The 20,097-nt window shown below is 41.5% G+C and overlaps 1 protein-coding gene across 3 annotated transcripts in view; it reads left to right on the forward strand.

Moving 5' to 3' along the window:
* Window positions 1-482: 482 nt before the first annotated feature.
* The window catches only part of Oxsr1 (oxidative stress responsive kinase 1), a 117,922-nt gene continuing 98,307 nt past the window's right edge, over window positions 483-20,097 (forward strand). The window contains exon 1 of one of the 3 annotated variants that reach the window (XM_074059544.1): window positions 483-541. In XM_074059544.1, the coding sequence (XP_073915645.1) occupies window positions 505-541 (37 nt within the window). In that variant the 5' untranslated portion in view covers window positions 483-504. The other 2 variants (XM_074059542.1, XM_074059543.1) reach the window with 2 other exon arrangements.

Below are 20,097 nucleotides of genomic sequence, written 5' to 3' on the forward strand. Positions count from 1 at the left end.
TTGGTACGAAGCCCCTGGGCAGGCGCAGTTTTGCTCTCCAGATCTATGGCCAAGGACTGATCAACCCTGAAGGCGGAGCTGCAGAGAACTTCCGCCTTGAAATAAATGTCGTCAGAGGTAAGCTTCCGGCTCCATTCCGTCCGGGAACCCAAGACCTTTTATCCTAGTTGGCAGTTGTCCTCCCTCAAAGGCTTACCCACCCAGCCACTCCCTTGGGCTTCTCCACACCCTGAGAATCAGTTTACACGTATCAAGGGTGCGACCGTTACGCCGTGACGTCACTTCAGAGAAAGAGGTTAGGCAAGTACGGTACTGGTCCACTTCATTGCGGATGAGAGCCTGGGGGAAGGACTAACATATGATTGACGTCCACACAAACCCATTGCATTTTTCATTCCTCCTAAAACAAACCAATGAATGCGACGACGGAGACCCCCAACGTGCCCCAACCGCTAGAAGTGGCTCCGCCCCCTCCGCTTGGACACTCTTCGGTCGCCATGTTTAATGTGGCTAGCACACTTTGTGATTCTTTCGGCTCTTGGTTGGTTTTCAGATACCCTCGATGAACTCCTTCTTAAGTATTTCTTCTTTTCCATGGTCAACTTCCACCTTCTCGGGTTTCTTGCTCTCTCGCTGTGCACCCTGCCACACTTAAGATGGCGATGGAAGGCGGGCCCGAAGTGGGGAGTGCCCGGCGCGGTGACGTCAGCGCGCTGCGTGTCGGCAGGTGGAGGGAGAAGGGAAAGTTTGGCCCGTGCGTGGGGCTCGGGTGGAGGGCGGGACGGAGGGGCTGGGCCCAGGCGAAGCTTCTGTTGCGGCTGTTGTGGGGCCGGTCGGTTAGCTGGACCGGGGAGTGCAGGACGCGGAGGGGTAGGAGGCGAGGTCCTCCGGTGCTGTGAGCTCCAGCCAGTCTGCCGCTCAAGTGACCCCGCGCCCCTGCGCTTTCCGACCCAAGGCTGTTGGTGGGGGCGCGGCGGCGGCGGTTGGGGGTGGGGAGACGCGCGGCCAGTAGACGGGAGAGGTCAGCGAGTTTGAGGGAGGACCGAAAGCTGCTGCCGCCGTCATGTCCGAGGACTCCAGCGCCCTGCCCTGGTCCATTAACAGGGACGATTATGAGCTGCAGGAGGTGATCGGTGAGAGCAGACGCCGCCAAGGGGGGGAGGCGCCGCGCTGGGCGGCGGGTGACACGCGGGGACGTGGGGAGGCGCGGGAGTTGGAGGATTGCAGCAGTCACAGAGATTCGAGGGGCGCTCGTTTGGCCAGAGGCTTGTAGGGCGCGAGTGTGAAGTACCGGGTTGGTGGAGCGCGTGAGTCGGGGAGTGGGTTTTGAGGAGTGCACCTGTGAGGTGGGGCGGTTAGGTCTTGAGGGGCTCATGGAGGATTTGTGTACGTTTGACTGATACTGAGCACGAGCGATAAGTGTGTCCTGTAGAGAAAGAAACGTGTAAAGGTGTGGGGCAGGCCTTCGGAGTCTATGTGAGAAGTGGAATTGCGGGATAGGGCGCTTTAATTCATTCCCACATCCGCGCGAGAACCTTTGAGTGCCCAGGAAGTGCCAGACATTGTAGGGGTGGAGCTGGGAAGCTGCAAGTACCGCGCGGAGCCAAGTAGAGATAACTTTTGTGTCCCTGCAACTTTCTAGATAGCGAGGTGCACATTATTAAATAAGTCAAAAAGAATTTAAAAGAACAGGTTTTGGCAGGTGGTAAGGAAGGAAATAAGATGTTCTTGATAGGGCTAACTTGCATACCAACTAGGGTGATTTCAGGGAAAATTGTTTTTCTGAGAGGATGACATTTAAGTTGAGCCTTGAAGGATGAGAAGTGAGTTTTAAGAGTCTGGGGAAGGTTTTTCCCCCTGCTGAGGGATGAGGCTTGAGGGGAGAGGAAGAACTTGATGTGTTTGGGGACCTGAAGGAAAGCTTGCAATGGATAGAGAGGGAGCCAGATTTTAGGAACCTTCTCAGCCATGGTAAAGATTTTGGAATTTTAAGTGTCATTGTAGGGTTTCACCCAGGCATGAGACATGATCTGATATCTGACTGCTTGTGTGTGGAGTGGATTTGGCGCAGAAATTCCAGGTGGCAGATACCAAAACTTGCACAAACATGGATTGTAATTCTCAAGCATAGTGATTAGGGAGAGGTGGGAGATTGAGGATGAGGGGAGTATCAAAAGGGGGTGTGTTTAGATAAATAAATAAAGGCTCAATCCTGTTGACTTGAGCAAACCCGTCTGTAAAGGAGGGAGCACTCTTCTTTGCCAGCATCCTGCCCTAAAACTGGTTCTATAACAAAGACCAACTGATGATGTGTTTGCCTTGTGGAAAATTGCAAATTCCTTTTTTCACTTTATTTGCCTCTTATTTTGAAACAACCTGGGCTGATTTTTATCTAAAAGACCTTGTATCTTTTTCCTTAAGCCACTTCATATTACATGTGTCTTTGTTGTGTATTGTTTGAGCTCTGTCTTGATTGATTGCTTCTGGGTATCTCAGTCAGTTTCATATTGAAGGAATGGATTAAGTCAGAGATTCCAGAAGGATGTCATGAAAGTAAAGAAAGGGGTCCCTATCATTGTTTTAGAGCAGGAATTTTGCTTTCCTTTCTGGTAGGGTATACATCCTTCTAAGGTAAAAAAGGTGATTGTAGCCATTCTTAATGCTTTTGTTATTAATGTGGCATAGAATTTCAGAGTTGCAAGAGTTATGGAGATTTAGTAATTTATTAAATAGGTGTCCTCAGACCTATAGGGTGTCTGTAAGTAGGCAATATGGAGGAAGTCTCTCAGTCTTCTGTATAGGGTCAGTCCTTATCACATTCACAAAGTGGTGTATGGCTCATGAAAGGTTAACACCAATGTGATGTGATACTCTTGTTTTTTAAAAAACAACTTTACAGAGGTATAATTTATACTGTAAGTTTCCCTCATTTTAATTATAAAATTTAGTGATTTTTAGTAAATTTACTGTATAACTCACCATAATCCAGTTTTAGAATATTTCCATCATCCCAGTGGGATTTCTTCGTGCTAGTTTACAGTTAATCTTGCTTCCCATCCCCAGCCAACCACAAATGTAGTTTTTGGTTCCATAGATTTGTCTTTTCTGGACATTTTACATAAATAGAACCATATAACATATGGCCTTTGGTGTTTGGCTTTTTTCACTTAATATTTTTACTTTCTATTTATTTTTTGAAGTGCTGGAGTTTGAACTCAGGGTCTTGTGCTTGCCAGGCAGGTAGGAACTCTTACCACTTAAGCCCAGCCTCCAGCCCATTTTGCCTTTGTAGTTTTGTTTTGTTTTGTTTTTTCCTTTTGGTGGTACGGGTTTGAACTCTGGGCCTTGTGCCTGGGTGCTTGCTAAGCAGGCAGGTGCTCCATTGCTTGAGCACTGCACCAGCCCTGTTTTGTGTTGGGTATTTTTGAGATAAGGTCTCTTGAACTATTGCCTGGGGCTGGCTTTGAACTGTGATCCTGAGATTTTTCTACTGAGTATCTAGGATTACAGGTGGGAGCCACTGGTTCCAAGCTATTTTTACACTTTAAAAAACAATTTTATTGAGGTATAATTTATATCCTATAGAGTCTACCTGGTTAAAGTGTAGTGTTTAATTTTTAGTAAATTTTCAGAGTTGTTCAGGTATTACCACAGTCCAGTTTTAGAACATTTCCATCATTCCAGAATGATGCCTCATATCAATTTACAGTGACTCCCTGTTCCAACCCTAGCCCCAGGCAACCAAAAATTTACTTTCTGTCTCTAAATTTGCCCCTTCTATACATTTCATATAAATGTAATCATATAATACATAGTTCTATGTGTTTATCTTCTTTTAATGTTTTTTGAGGGTCATCCATGGTGAAGCGTGTAGCAGTACTTGGTTCCTTTTTATTAGATACCAGTTAATGGACATTGGATTGTTTCTGCTTTTTTGGCTATTAGGAATCAGCATTCATGTCAAATTTTTCACGAAACATGTTTCATTTTCCTTGAGCGTATACCCATGAATAGAGTTGATCATATGATAAATTTAACTTTTTTTTTTTTTTTTTTTGTGATACTGGGCGTTGAACTCAGGGCCTCATGCATGCGAGGCAAGCACTAAAGCACTGAGCTATATCCCCAGCCCTAAACTTAACTTTTTAAGAAATTGCCAAACTGTTAAAAAGTATGTGTACCATTTTACATCCTACTAACAATGTATGAGAATTCCTGTTTTTCTATATCCCAACCAGTTTTTGGTGTGTGTGTGTGTGTCTGTGTGTATGTCTGTCTGTGGTGCTGGGCATCAAACCCAGGGCCTTACACATACTAAGGCTATGCTGTACCAGCCTTATCTTTCTGAGGATGGCCATTGTAGTGGGTATGAAGTGTTACCTCATTGTGGTTTTGATTTGCATTTCCTTCTTGTTTAATGATGGTTAGCAACTTTCATGTGAGTATTTACTAGTTTTTTTTTAGATAGAACACAGGCTGGTCTTGAACCCTTGATCCTCCTGCCTCAGTCTCCTGAGTGCTGGTTGTTATTACAGGCTTTTGCCATTGTGTCCTGCTCTTTATTAGGTTTTCATATATTTTCGTTGATAAAATGTCATTTCATATTTTTTGCCTACTTGGGTTGCCCATTGGAATGTTTGTTTTTGTTGATTTATGGGGAGGGGTAGAGGGAGAATTCATTGAACATAAATCTTTCATCTTATACATGATTTTAGTGAAGTATAGTCTCTCCCACTTTAGTTTGTCTTTTTTTTGACTGTACTGGGGTTTGAACTCATTGAGCCACACCTTTGGCCCCCAGTATGTTTTCACTTTCTGCTTTTCTTTTTTTCCCTTTACCTCCCTTTCACAGGGATAAAGTCCAGGGCCCTATAAGTCCTAGACAAGTGCTTTGTCACTCAACTACATTCCCATCTTTTTTTTTTTTTTTTTTTTTTTGCAGTACTGGAAATTGGACCTGGGGTTCTTGAACCTGCTTTTGTTTTTATTTGGTCTTGTTAACTTTGCCTAGGCTGACGTTAAACTCAAGATTTTCCTGCCTCCGCCTTCAGAGTATCTGGGATTATAGACTGTACCACCACCAGCCTGGCTCCATGTTCATTTTCTTTCTTTTTTGGTGGCGCTGGGGTTTGAACTTAGGGTCTCATGGATGCTAGGCAGGGGCTTTTACCACTTAAGCCACTCTGCCAGCCCTTTTTTTGTGGTGAATTTTTTTGAGATAGGGTCTTGTGAATTATTTGCTTGGGGCTGGCTTCAAACCAAGATCTTCCTGATCTCTGCCTCCTGAGTAACTAGGTTTACAGGCATGAGCCACTGGTGCCTGGCTCATGTTCATTTTTTTTTAATGGTGTCTTTTAAAGAACAAAAGTTTTGAAGTTTTTAAAATGTGTTGTTTGGAGATAGGGTGTCGTGCTATAGACCAAACTGGCCTTGAACTCACAATTCTGCCCCAGCCTCCTGAGTGCTGGGATTATAGATATGTACCACCATGCCTGATAGAAATTTCAAATTTTGATGAAGTTCATCACTTTTTTTCTTTTACTAAGTTTGCTTTTGGTTGTATACAAGAAATCTTTAGGAACCCAATATCATGATTTCTTTTCCTATGTTTTCTTCTGTTACAGTGTTAGTTGTTACATTTAAAAGTCTGGTACATTTTGAGTTAATTTTTTTGTTTTTTTTAGTGGTGTAAGATAAGGGGAACCACCTTGTGGATAGTTGAAGGTAAAATGACTCTAAAGTCTTATAGCTGTTTAGTGGTGGAGCCAATTTTGGCAAATCAGCTCTGTTGTTGACTGCCTAATTTAGGATCCGTGTTCCTGCATTTGCATGTTGGTTTTTGTATGTAAACTGGAAGGTGAGGGTTGTAGTTCCAACAGATTAAGAAAATTATCTGTGAAAAAAGTCCAATAGGTTTTTCTCATATTCTTCCACTTGTACCTCTCTCTTACTCCATCCTCCCAACAGAGAGAAAAAAAGTTTTTCTGTGAATTACAATGTAGTATAACTAGCAAGGGTCAGTAAAACTTTTTTTTTTAAACCCAGGGCCTCCCACAATGCTAGACAAGTGGCTTTACCACTGACCCTCCCACCCCCCGCCCAAGTTGGGAACACAGCATTTACTAATAAGCTATAATGTTCAAAATGAATCTTTGTGATTTCTTTAGATTTCACTCAACTTCAGGAGACAAATTATTGCAGCTTAGAAAAAAGAATTTAGGAGATCATTTAGATTTTGCTTACAAGGGCATACACACTAGGGAAATGAGTGCGGTGGTGTTCCATCTAAACATAAACGTTTATTTGGCCTATAATTTTTTTCACGTGCTACTTAGCATTATCATATTTATGGTGTGGTGTTTCTACCATTCTGTTTTTATTTTTTTGGGTGGGACTGGGGTTTGAACTCAGGGCCTTGCACTGGCAAAGCAAGTACTCTGTCTACCATTTTAGCCACACCTCCAGTCCTCCCATTCCGTTTTTTGTTTTCCTTTATAGTAAAATCCTACAGGGGAAAAAATTCTCTCCCTAGGGGCACACAAAAAATATACAGATTGGGGCCTGGGGATGTAGCTGTGGTAGAGTACTTGCCTATCGTGCACAAGGCCCTGGGTTTGATCCCCAGTATCGTAAGGAAGGAAAAAAAGGCTTACAGATTGAGAATTCAGAGGACTTCCTTTTAAATAATTGTATCATCTTAAGCATGTTTGGCAATATTTGCAGTTATCTATGTAAAAGATGTTAGTGTCTTTTCACAGTTAATCATTCATCTTCTTAATATTTTAAAAGCTTTATTCTAAAGCTTGTAGTCTCGCTTTAGAATTTTTTAGCATTTGTTGTATATACTGTATTTGACATGTGTTAAAACAGTTGTAAAAGTATGGGCTTTGGAGTTAGATTTAGGTTGACTTTAACTTAAGTCCTGGCTTTACCTTTTACTAGCTTTGTGATCTGGGGAAAATTATATAACTAGCTTTAGTGTTAGCTTTTAATATGAGGGGCTGTTTACATGGATTGAGTGCAATTGTTTGTGGAAAGTGTTTAGCTTGTATTAAATGTTCCATATAATGGTAGTTGTTACTCTTGACTTTTTTTTTCCCCTCTCTTTGATTTTACGTTTTCCAGGTTTTGATATTGCCATGAAATACTGTGTGATTTGAAATTTTGTAATAGATATTTAAGTCTGTTTTTAATACTTAATCAGAACAACATCACATCTTTTTTTGTTTGTTTTGGTTTTCCTTTAGTTTCAGGTTTCACTCAAGTTTAGGGATTTATATTAGCCATGGTCTTGCCACCCTGGTATTCCAGCACTATAGTGTGATGACAGAGATGAAAACCAGCCTGCCAAGGAAGGGCCAAAGGTCTCAATAAATATTATTTACTTCAGAATAGGTTTAGAAAATTGAAAACTTCAGACTAGGTTTAAGATTTTTTAGGTTGGTATGATTCATCTAGCTTTGGCAAAGGCAAGCTACTAGCTTTATTCTCTATTTTCACCTCACCTTTTTATTAGTTTTTCACTAGCTACACATTTTGATGTTTAAAATAGTGGTCTCCAAGTATAGATTCCAGAACATCACTTCTAACCCCTCCATAAGTGAAATCATGCTCTATCAATAGTGATGCCTAGTAGTCTGTTTTTCCTCTGATTGGGAAACTCAGCTAAGATGACATTTTTAATGAGGCCAGCATTGGATCAACAATCTCATAGAGTTCGTCAAATAGGGATTGCATTTGTTTGCGTATAATAGGAGACCCAGATAACAATGGTTTAGTAAAAAACTTTTTTCCTCTTAGATGACTAGAGGTGGCAGCCAGTCCAGACCTCAGGTACCCAGCCTCCTGGTTTTCATGCTTCCACACTTGACATGTGACTCTCATTCTCATAGTTAGCAAGATAATTGTTCCATCTCTAGATTTAATCTTGTGTGTAGTCCAGAAGAATGTGGTAAAAGAGCAAAGAGACATGACAGCTGAGTTGGCTCCTTTCAGTGGGTTTTCTTTCTGGATGCCTTAACCAATGACTTCTGTTTTATTGGCCTAAATTGTGTAATTTGGTTATTTGAGAGGCTGGGAGATGAAGCTTTTTAGTTGCGTGGTACATTATTACTTAAAATATGGAAAAGTAGAGAACAAAGCTACCTTTACCAAAGCCAGGTAAATCATACCCAGAGATCTCTTGCTAAAGAAGGAGAAAATGTATGTTGGATAAGTAACTAAAAATGTTGGTCTGGGGTTAATTTTTAATTAAAATAGTTAAATAAGACATTCCAAAGAAACAACACATAGTAATCAGTTAACAAATGTTAACTTCAATTTGAAGAGGTAATTGCCTACCAACTAGGAGCCTGATATTGAAACATAATGTAGTTTCATTTTCTAGGACTTAACTTTGCCTCTAACTAACTGCACCATCTAAGTCTTACTTGTTACATTGTTTTATTTACAGTGCTTTGTTAGACCGCAATACCTAACTCATGGGATTAATGAAATGATTAGGTGAAAAAAGGAGATGTAAGTAAAGAGATTGCTCAGTGTAGTTCTTGGCATACAGAGTAAGTACTCAGAAAATGTTAAAATTCATGATGGTAATAATGAGGCAATGCCATAAAGACTGGGCTGTATTTAGAATAGTGAAACCCATTATAAATTGTTTAAGAAAAGGGTAGGGAGGATAAGAAAGACTAATGAAGTAATTTAAATTGAAGTACATTATATGTATGTATGGAAATATCTTTATGAAACCTTTCTGTACAACTGATGTATGCTAACAAGAAGAGAAAGACTAGGTTATTTTTTTTATTCACTTTAAGCAAGTAATTTTGTGAAAAATATTCTATTCTACTACTTGCTTTAATTTATTTAACAAACATTTATTGAACTCTTGTTATGTGCCAGGCATCATCCTGGATGCTGGAGATAAAGTAGTGAAGCAAACAGACAAAAATCCCTATTTTCATGGAATTAATAATCTAATGGTGATAAAGGAGAACAATAGGGCAGGGAAAGGGGTTGGGGACTGCTAAGGATGAAGGTAGGGGTTGGCAGTTTTAAGTAGGTGACATTTGAGGAAAGACCTGAAAGAGGCGAAGAAATGATTGATAGGGTTATCTGCAGGAAATTTGTTTCAAGCAGAGGGAAGAGCAAAGGCTCTGAAGTGGAAGCTTGCTGATGTGATTAAGGAACTGTAAAGCAACATTTGCTGCAGCAGAGTGAGACAGAGAGGGGGTCAGATAGGTAAGGTGGTAGGGGATGCATGGTCTTGATCGTCATAATCTAAGTTTCTGTGTAGGAATTTAGCTTTTGCTTTGAGTAAAATTGAAAACCACTGCAGGGTTTTAAGCAGAGGTTTAATATGAATTGACTTACGGTTTGAAACTTGGGCTGCTATGTGGAGAATGGTTTTCCTAAGTGTGCTAGGGTGAAGGGGAGGGGTTATCTGGGGCAGGGAAGTATTAGTGGAGGTGGTAAGAAGTCACATTCTAGATGTAAAGTATTTTGAAGTTAGGAAGTTTGCTGTTGGATTAGATATGAGAGAAAGGGGAGATAAAATGACCCCAAAATTTCTGTCTGGAGCCAAAAGAAAAAAAAAAAAGGAGTTGTCCCCCACTGAGATGGGAGAGAGCAGAGTCAGGGGGAGAGCCAGTGATGATTCATTGCAAAACCATTGGACTGTTTGAATAATTACTCAACGCATATGGCAGTGTGTCTTTATTTTCATCTTTGTGTGAAGAGATAACGTTATTTTTATGATGATGACTATTCTTACAGCTGTTTTGCCAGTTTTGGAGACTTAATTTTCAACATGACTGTGACAAGAGACTTTATTTTTAGAAAAGGGCTTGCAAAATTATAAAATCTTATATTTTTTCATATTTCAGGTGACAATTCATACCAATCGTTTTTTAGAAAGAACAGTTTGGGCTACCTTATTTCTCTAGTAAATCAAAACCTTATTAAGAAATATTTAAAAAATCTTTAGTCACTTTTTAATCATGGTAGCTGGGTAATATATTGAAGAAAATATCTTCAATTGATTTAACTCACTTGCTTTATTTTTTCTTCACAGGTAGGAATAACATCCATTTTCATGTTCTCAAACGTCAGAGTCTGGTAAAATGGAGAGAGACTTTTAATGCCCCACACTTTGGTAGCTCCTTTTCTCTCAGTGCTCACTTTGGAGGATTTTAGGAAAAGGCTCGTCCCTAGTCTTGCACATTGATCCATTATGGGTGTAATGTTCCCTAATATTGCAGTTAAGAAGTAACCAGGAGAGGGCAAAAGAAGGGTGGAAGAAGTGAGGATGTAGGAGCAGGCTTCAAGTATGCAGTATAAGATAGTGCAAGTCTGAAATAGGTGCTTCATTGGAAATAATTTTAAATTTTCCAGTGAGGACACGTTAAGGAAGGTAGCTTTCACACTTGGAAAGCATTTCTAGGAGATACTTTTTACCCATATACATGTGTATTTATTCTAAAGTACCTGTTTTACAAACTAACACGCAGTTTAACTCTGTATAGTGCTTACTGGTTCTGTTTATGCTAAGAAATGGTAAATCCAGTGAATAGCCAGCCTTGCAGTTTGAAACAGCTCTGCATTAAGGAGATGTATTCCAGTGGTCAGTGGGGCCTTGTTGACCGTTATCTCAATCCTTATTCTTGGAGGGTTCTGGGGAAGTTGTTAATCTCTGTCATTACGTTAGGGGAGCATCTAGTTCCCAAGACATGATCACTCTTGCTCCAGGGTATAGCCTCATCATTATAAGTATCTTTTCTCATTTGGAGGGTGGTCTATCCTGCAAGGCTGTGCTGTTCCTTAGGGGTAGTTTCAGTCATTTGTCATAAGATGTTAACAGTCATTCCTGTCCTTCCTTGATTCCAAGGTGGCTGCAGGAGAAAACAGGTACAAAATGGAGACAGAGACACAAAGCTTCTCCTACTTTTAGTTAACTCAAGGACCCAAATAAGGGTCAGTGCTTTTCAGCAAAAGCAGTTTAAACACCTCTTAAAATTGTTGTTTTATTTTTATTTTTCATCTTTTACTGTGCCTAACTTAGAAATGAAACTTTATCATAAGACTATATAAGAAAAAACAGTGTAGGGTTCAGTACCATCCCTACTTGCAGGTGTCCTCTGGGGGGCTTGGAAGACGCTTCCTGCAAATGAGGAGAGACTACTGTATTTTTAACCCTATCATGGTTTTGGTGTACATTAACATACCATTAATTTATTTAAGGCTAGTATGTCAGATTTTGTTTATATAAGGTAGTCAATTTGGATTATTCAGAGGTAGATTTAAGAATTAATATTGACGAAAAAGAATGCCACTAGATAGTACATTTTTGAAAATTAACAGTGAGCACATCTACATATTAGAAAATGTGTGTTGTCTAGGATCTTGTTGAGGTGACATTGTGTCTTCTGTGATTTGAGAATGTGTTCCCTCCATAATTAGCTTCATTCTTCTATTCTCTGGTGTTTTCAAGAGTTGGGCTGTGGCCTGTAACTGAAGGGAAGATAGAGTTAAGTTTTTCTTAGGGCTTTCTAAGGAATCAGGAGAGGAAAGGATGCTCTGTCCTATACTCAGTTCATAATAATGGGAGTTCAGTAGAGAAGCAGGCTAATTGCATACTATCTCAGTAATAGCCCATTGGGTCATTTTTATTAAACAATGTGTTAGTGTTCCTAAACTGTTGGCACTATTGGATAATGTTATTGAGTGTAATTTTTTCCTCCTTTTGGCGGTACTGGAGTTCGAACTCAGGGTCTCACTCTACCACATGAGCCATGTCCCCAACCCTTACTTCTTTAGTTATTTTTTTGCAGATACTTTGTTTTGCCCAGGCTGGCTTGGAACAAGATCCTCCTACCTCTGCCTTCTGAGCAGCTGGGATTATAGACATGTACCACCACATAGGGTCTTGCTAACAATTTGCCCAGGCTGTCCTTGAACCATAATCCTCCCAACTCTTACATGTTGGATTTTATTTTTAAATTTTGCTTTATGCTGTGAGGTTTTTTTTTTTTTTTTTTTTTTTTTGGCAGAGTTTTTATTTAGTTTGTTATGATTGGTATTAGGGTTTATCCATATGGTGAGTATGGTTATGTGTATGTGTGGCTTGAGTCAGGGATTTAAATGTAATGAATGTGAATTATCTTGAATTACATGATTGTATATATAAATCATTTGTGATTTTTAATATTGGCAACATATTAGAAATTTGATGGCATGCTTGAAAGGATTTTAAAATTAATGGATTTATTGATTTATTCACATACCATAAAATTCACCCTTTTAAAGTATATGGTTCAGTACATTCACGGAGTTGTGCAACCATTACCACTAATTTCAGAATATGCGCCTAATTCCAGAAACAACTGCATAACCATTAACAACATTATCCATTTTTCTGTCCCTGACAACTACTAATCAACTCTCTGCCCCTATGAGTTTGTCTGTTGTGGATATTTAATTTTCTTTCCTTCTCTCCCCTTCCTTCTCTCTCTCTCTCTCTCTCCCTCTCCCTCTCTCTCCCCCTCTCCCCTCCCTCCCTCTCTTTCTTTTCAAGGGATGTTAGCATTTATTTTTATTATTCACTGTCACACTTTTATATTCTTCTCTTATGCACAGAGTCATTCTAGGAATCTGTTGCTTGTGACCTGCGAACCTTGTTAATTTTGCAGTCTGTTACAAACTCTCTAAGACCTTACATTCTCCACCTTTATTTTTATTAGTGTATATTAATTACACAAAGGGTTTTCATTGTGACCTTTTCATACAAGTATATATTTTGTTTGGGTCAAATTCACCCCTTCTTACTTTCTTACTTTCCCTTCCCCTTTTAAAATAATTTTTAATGAGCTTTATTGTTCTCTATTCATACATGTATATAAAGTACTTCAAACCTGTTTATCCACCCCCCATCAACCTCTCCTTTTGTCTGCCCTTCTCTCTCTTGTATACCCCCTCTACCTCCAGTAGTCTCCCTTTTACATTCGTTTTTGTTTTTTACGGTATGGGGGTTTGAACTCAGGGCCTACACCATGAGCCACTCCACCAGCCCTTTTTTGTGATGGGTTTTTTCGAGATAGGATCTCACGAACTATTTGCTCAGGCTGGCTTTGAACTGCGATCCTCCTGATCTCTGCCTCCTGAATAGCTAGGATTACAGGCATGAGCCACTGGCACCTGGCTCCCTTTTACATTTGTTACCAGAAAGTCAGTACAGCTGTCTACCTCAGTTCTTGAGTCTAGTGAGAGAATTCAGGTGAGATGAGAAAATGTAGTGAACATGATACCAAAATTTATTAGGAAAGAAATTTAGTATGATAAGATAAAAGTGGGGAGAAGTGAGGAAAAAAGAAACATTTCCTGTTCCTCATACAGGAAATGGGAGTAAAGACTCAAAATGGTGGTCCTTATATCTAGTCTTACTGGGAGGTCTGGCAACCTCTAATCATTAAGATAATGGACCTGGGTGGCTAGGATGAGTGCTAACTAAAACAGGGAGATGTCATCTAGGCCTACCCAAAACATAGGAACAGTGGGTGTGCTTTGCTAGGCATACCTTTAATTCTTTCTGTACCTCTGCCCATCCAAGGAGCCCAGCAGTGTGTTAACATCTCAAAGAGGAAGGCAGATGCTGATAGCCTCTTTATGTCTCTATTTTCTTATAACTTGACATCTAAAAGGAGATGGAAGAGGTGGCTAGCTGTTCTGGCATTTTAGTTTTTAGTTTCTGCTTTGAGCCTGCCACTCTTTACTACCTCCTCATCAATCTAGTTTAACTCACCCATCACTCATGGCTAATTGCTACCTAACACATTCATGTCTTTTGTTTGTTTGTTTGTTTTAGGTCTAGATTCTGCATATGAGAGAAAACATGCAATATTTGTCTGTCTGAGTCTGGCTTATTTTACTTAGCATAGTGATCCCTAGTCCCATTTCTTTTCCTGAAAATGACACAGTTTCCTTATAACTGAAGGATCTGTGTATGTATGTATGTATGCATGTATGTATGTGTTTTATCTGTCTATGCTCTCAAGTGTGTGTGCGTATATGTATATATACGTGTGTGTGTGTATATATATATATATAATATCTATCTCACATTTTCTTCATTCTTTGGTTGATGAGCATCTAGGCTGATTTCATAGCTTCAGTGTTTGGCGTTGTGAATAGTGCTGCTATAAACATACCTCTCTTATATACTGACTTACATTCCTTTGGATATATATGCAGGAGTGGTATAGCAGGATCTATATATGGTAGTTCTATGTCTAGTTTTTTAAGGAACCTCAATGCTGGTTTTTATTGTGGCTGTACTGATTTATATTCTCAACAATAGTATATAAAAAAATCCCCCCACCCCATGTTTCCCAACATTTTTTCTTTTTTTTTTTGGTTTTTTTTCTTATGAGAGCCATTCTGATGGGTGAGATAAAAATCTCAGTGTCCTTTTTGCAGTTCCTTTATGTCTAAGGATGTTGAACATATCTGCATTTATTTATGTGCCATTTGTATTTCTCTTGAGAACTGTCTGTTCATTTGCCCATCTATTAATTGTGTCATGGGAAATTTAAACAGAGACACAGGACACTGAGGCAAGGAAACAATGCTTTATTGTGCTGGCACAGACTCAGTAGACTCATGTCCAAAGGCTGAGCCCCGAGAACAAAACGGGGTCTCACCTTATATACCTTTGCAAGCAGGCTACAGAAGCAAAAAGCAAGGTTTAACCCATATATGGTTACATGAGATTCTATAGGTTACTCCACCCTAGTGCTACGTGACTTTCTCCCCCAAGTGCTACATGACCCTCTTCACGTTTAGATTTCTTAAGTTTTATTTCTCTGCTATGCCATCCTTTTCTCCCTGCTACTTTATCAGAGCATAGGCTTGTCTGTTTCTTTTCTGGTCCTCTTCCCTGCTACGTTATTCCCCCTTTGATTCTTGGACCCACCTAAGGTCAAAGAGTTTTCGTCTAGGAGTTTGTATTTCTATAGCAGTATTACATGTGCAGCTGTTTTCCTTTCTGTTGTGGCCTCCATAATGGTCCTGATAGACTGCAATACCAGGGGAATCAGGCAGGGTAATATTAAGCATGCTCCCAGGACAAGGCCCATCACCCCTATGAGGGTTTTGAATCTGCCCAAGGCTGAGAACCATCCTCCAAACGAGTCATCGGGATTCTGTCCTTTCTACTTGTGGGTAGTGGAGACATGGGCAAGCTTTCTCATTCTGTCTGTGATTTCTTCTGTGACCTTTCCTTCATCATCAGTCTGTAAGCAGCAGTTGCTTAGGTTAAATTTTCCCCAAACTCCTCCCTTGGAAGCAAGCAAGTAGTCTAGAGCTAAGCGGTTTTGATAGATAGCATTGCACATTTTATTGCTTTGTTTTGCCAGCAAATTAAGAGCTCTTGTGGTTTCATTAATTATAATTTCAACAACAGCCTGCAGCCTGATGATGTGGTTGAGCATATATATATGGGTGCGATATGCCCAGGACCTGTCTTCTGCCCAAGTGGCAGAACCATAGTACTGGATGATTTGCTCAGGAGGCCATTCATTATCTTTCCGATTGCCAATTTGTAAGGCACCCCCTTTTTGTCTACTTAATTTTTCTTCATATATGGAGACTCCCAGTTTTTACCTTGTCTGAGAGGAAGCAAGAAGAAGGATGGCCTGATTGAGCCTAGTAAGTGAGATCCAAACCAGCTGCTAGGTGGCACCATATAAGCTTGCTTTCCACAGATCCAACCCCCCCCCCCTTCCGTTCCCTCTCCCCCCCACTAGCGTGTTCCAATCTATGTTTATGGTAAGATTGTTCCAGGCTTTCTGGAGATTACAAAATGTGATCGGTGGGTGTGGTTGAGGTTCTGTGTGGTTTGGAGCTCCCATCATTGGGCAGTGTTACTGTAAAACTTTTGTACTAAACAAGTTAAATCCCCTACTGAGGTAGAGAACCAGCCTTTGGGCAGGAGATACAGTAATTCCCAATGATAGAAGTTTTTAGGAGCCAGACACTTTTCCTGTAGTTGGGGAAGGTGGTCTCATGAAAGGGCACCCATGGGTCTACCTCCCTTGCTTCCCATAGCCAGTGGTCTCCCATTTTGGTTCCTCCACAAACATAGCATGAAGTGACATTAGTGTCTAGACTATAGACTCAGCCAACGAGAGGAACAAGGTTTTGGTCTTGTCAGTTATAGGGAACTCACTTTTCATTTCCTCACAAAAGGAATGAAAGACTTGGTAAGAGGAACTCTCATGGTTTATAGTTACTAACTTGAGGTACAGTTAGGTGCCAGGTTCATACCCCTTTCCATTTATCTTTATACTGACTGTACATCCCTGTTCCCAACCTGAGGGCTTAAGTATAGTAAAATTTACAGGATTACAGTTGTCAAGGGTACAGTCAGGTATAGGTGTTCCCTTGTGGAAGAGAGCCAAGTACCCTACTTTTTGCCAAGTAGCCCATAGGACACAACTCCACAATAACGCCAATCTGTGCTACCACATGACCTGCTGTGTGGGTACATGTATTTATCATTTAACATATAGGCTCTCTCCCAGGCTAGGCTTCTACATCCCTGCTATCTCAGCCCTGTGTCTGCACATACATCAGAAAACACTAACACACTGGTTTATCAGGGTTGTTAAATACCTGGGTATGGTTAATGAGGTCCCTGATTCCCCCTCTCCCCCCACAGCTCTAACAAATCTCCAGACCTCCACCCATTTTTCCCAAGAGCTGTGGGTGGTGAAACAGACATGCTGATTACCATGGGCACACACTGAATAGATGGTTTGGTTGTGAGTGCATGACCCAATGACAGTTCCTGCACAGGAGTAGTAAGTGTAGAAAAGCAAAATCCAAGTGACAACAATTCCTGCCTGAGTAGTATGCATACATAGGTCACAGGATGAGAGCTCTGAAACCACAAAGGGAAACCAGATCAATAACAATAAACAGTAGTTATGCATCCTGCCCAAAAGAGGTAGAAGAAAGCTAATAAAACTTTTTGCCGTGCATCACTCTGCAGAGGCGGTTTCTGCTAAACCTATGATGAAGATTAGGGTGAGAACTACAGCAACAGATACAGATGAGGTGACAGTGCATTATAGTAAAATATAATAACTGACACAGAAAACAGTTCATTTATCCCATTGGATAGTTGACTCCTCAAGTTTCTGCCGTATGCAGACTAGTCAGCTTCTGGAATGACTACAGCAGGGCTGTTGTCTTGTCATTTGTGGTCCCCTGTTGTTTCCTGGGAAGTGGGGTCCTGCTGAGGAAGGGCGCTGACGTTCTGGAGGGTGATCTTACACAGCGAAGCAGGATCAGGGATGCATTGACATTTGAGAGAAGCTGGCTTGACTCGGCTGTAGTGTATCCAGGGAACTATCTCTGCTACTTTAACTGCGGTAGGGTAGACGATATAACAACAAAAGGGCCTCTCCAATGAGGCTTTAATGGTTGGACATTCCATTCCTTTACCCAGATGGCATCCCCTGGCTTGTAAGAGGGTGTGTGGGAGTTTGTCAGGCTAACAGGAAGTCTTTCCCAGCCCCAGTAATTGATCTTTGAGAGAGTCAACCTGATGGCCTGCATCTGCTGCCTCAAGGTGAGGTCATCTATTTCCTTAAGGTCCTCCCTTATGCCCTTGATTAAGGGGGATGGGTGTCCATAAAGGACTTCAAAGGGTGAGACTTTGTGGGACTAGACCTAATCCTTATTAATGCTATAGGCAGTAATTGATCCCATTGCAGATGGGTCTCCTGACACAGTTTGTCTAACTGTACTTTTAGGGCTTTTTTTTTTTTTAAAGGGCTCTTTTTATGTGTTCCACTTTTCCTGAACTCTGGGTACCATAGGCTTTATGCAACTTCCAGGTGATTCCTAGGCCTTTAGCCATCAGCTGTACCACCTCTACCACAAAGGCTGGACTATTATCTGACGGATGATTTCCTTTAAAAGACATCTGGCTACATCCTGGGCCTTTTCAGTCTGTGTGGGGAAGGCTTCCACCCATCCTGAGAAGGTACAAACAAATATCAACAGATATTTGCATCCTTAAGCTCATGACATTTCAGTGAAGTCCATGATCAAGTTTTCAACAGAAGCTTCACCTACAGTCTGCAGCTGGGGAGGCGCTCTTGGTCCTTGTCTGGGGTTATTTTTGGCACATAAGCTACATCTCTCATATACTGCCTTACTTGTGCTGGAGAGATTGGGAACGTAAAAATACTGGGCCAGGGTGGTCTCAAGGGTGTTGGCCCTGAATGAGTTCCTTCGTGGAACTGCTTGATAAATGTAGGGGCCAGTGACTCAGGTATGGCAATGTGGCCATCAGCAAACGTCCACCATCCATCCAGTAGGAAATTTCCCTTCTCAGTCTTAAACCAACCCTGTTTTTGTGGTGTGTACCATGGGTCCTATTCAGCTAAAGGGTATGGGAACAAGGCAGCTGTCAAAACATTTGGGGCTGTCCCCTCATGATGGCCACTTGTTTGGCCTCCTTGTCAGTTTTCTGGTTTCCCTGTACAACTGTTGCATTTCCCTTCTGGTGGCTCTTGTCAGTGTAACTGCCACCCATTTAGGGACCCACACAGCATCTGGCAGTTCGAGGATTTCCTGTCCATACTTGATACTTTTTCCTCCCAAGTTAATGAGTCCCTCTCTTTATATAAGGCCCCAAGGACATGAGTGGTTGTGAAGGCATATTTAGAGTCAGTGTAGATGTTTACTTGTACTCCTGCAGTGAGCTGGAGTGCCCTTGTGAGGTTGACAAGTTCAGCCTTTTGTGTAGAAGTCTCAGCTGGCAGCGGATGAGCCTCAATAACTGAGTCCAAAGTCACCACCACATACCCAGCAAAGTGTGTGTGCTGTCCCAGACAAAGCTGTGCCATCTGTGATATTCAATGTCTGGATTGCTTATTGGCTTGATCTGGCCAGCTCAGAAAAACCTCATCCATAAACCTCTAAGCAGTGATGTTCCAGGGGGTCAATTGGCAATAGAGTGACTGGGTTTAGAGTCTTAACCTCCAGCTGGATGTGCGGGTTTTCACATAACATACTCTGGTATTTGACCCTCCGAGAGTTAGACGTAATTTCCCTTGTACTCCATGAGTGTCAGGATAGAGTGGGGGAACCTGGACAGTGAGTTCTTGCCCTAGGGTGAGCTTGTCTGCTTCTGTCACTAGGGCAATGATGGCTGCTAAGGCACACAGGCAAGGTGGCCAACCTCAGGATACAGCATCAGGTTGTTTTGACAAGCCACCAGGAGCCTAGTTAACGGAGTCAGGACCATAGCAGCTGTTCCCTTTCACTCATGGATATACAGGAGAAAGGGCTTCATTACAACTGGCAGGCCTAAAGCAGAGGCATTTGTGAGTGCCTTCTTGATTTCTTTAAAGGCTTTTTCCTGCTCCCTCCCCCATACTAAAGGCTCCTATTCCCCCCACTTTGTGGCTTCATAGAGGAGTTTGGCCAAGAGAGAGTAGTTAGGGATCCAGATTCAGCAGAACCTGCAGCTCCCAAAAACTCTCTGATTTGCCGGCAGATTTTAGGGCTGGGATGGAACATACAGCTTGTTTCCTCACATGATTGAGCCTGCATTGCCCCTGGGACAGGTGAAAGCTAAGGTATTTGACAAAGAGGTGTTTTGGCAAATCTGGGCCTTTTTCCTAGAGACTTTGTATCCTGCCTCCCATAAAAGAGGAGAAGGCACATCCTTTCCATACAGGCCTTCTGTGTTTGTCCAGCCAGCAGGAGGTCATCTACGTACTGGAAGATTGTGCAGCCGTGCTGGTTGGCTGAGAGGGCTTTTAGGTTGGATGCCAGGGCAGCTCTGAAAATGATGAGGTTATTAAAGCCTTGTGGCAACTGAGTCCAGGTTAGTTCCCCCTTTTCCCCAATGTTGTGATTTTCCCATTGGAAGGCAAAAATAGGCTGTCTCTGTGGGACCAGGTAGATGCAGAAGAATGCATCTTTAAGATGTAGGCAAGTAAAAAACTTTGCCTCAAGTGGGACAAGGCCTAAAAGAGTGTATGGATTTGGGACTACGGGGTGCAAAGTGACAGTTGCTGAAATTAC

The sequence above is a fragment of the Castor canadensis genome, chromosome 17, assembly GCF_047511655.1.
Source record: "Castor canadensis chromosome 17, mCasCan1.hap1v2, whole genome shotgun sequence".
Lineage (NCBI taxonomy): Eukaryota > Metazoa > Chordata > Mammalia > Rodentia > Castoridae > Castor > Castor canadensis.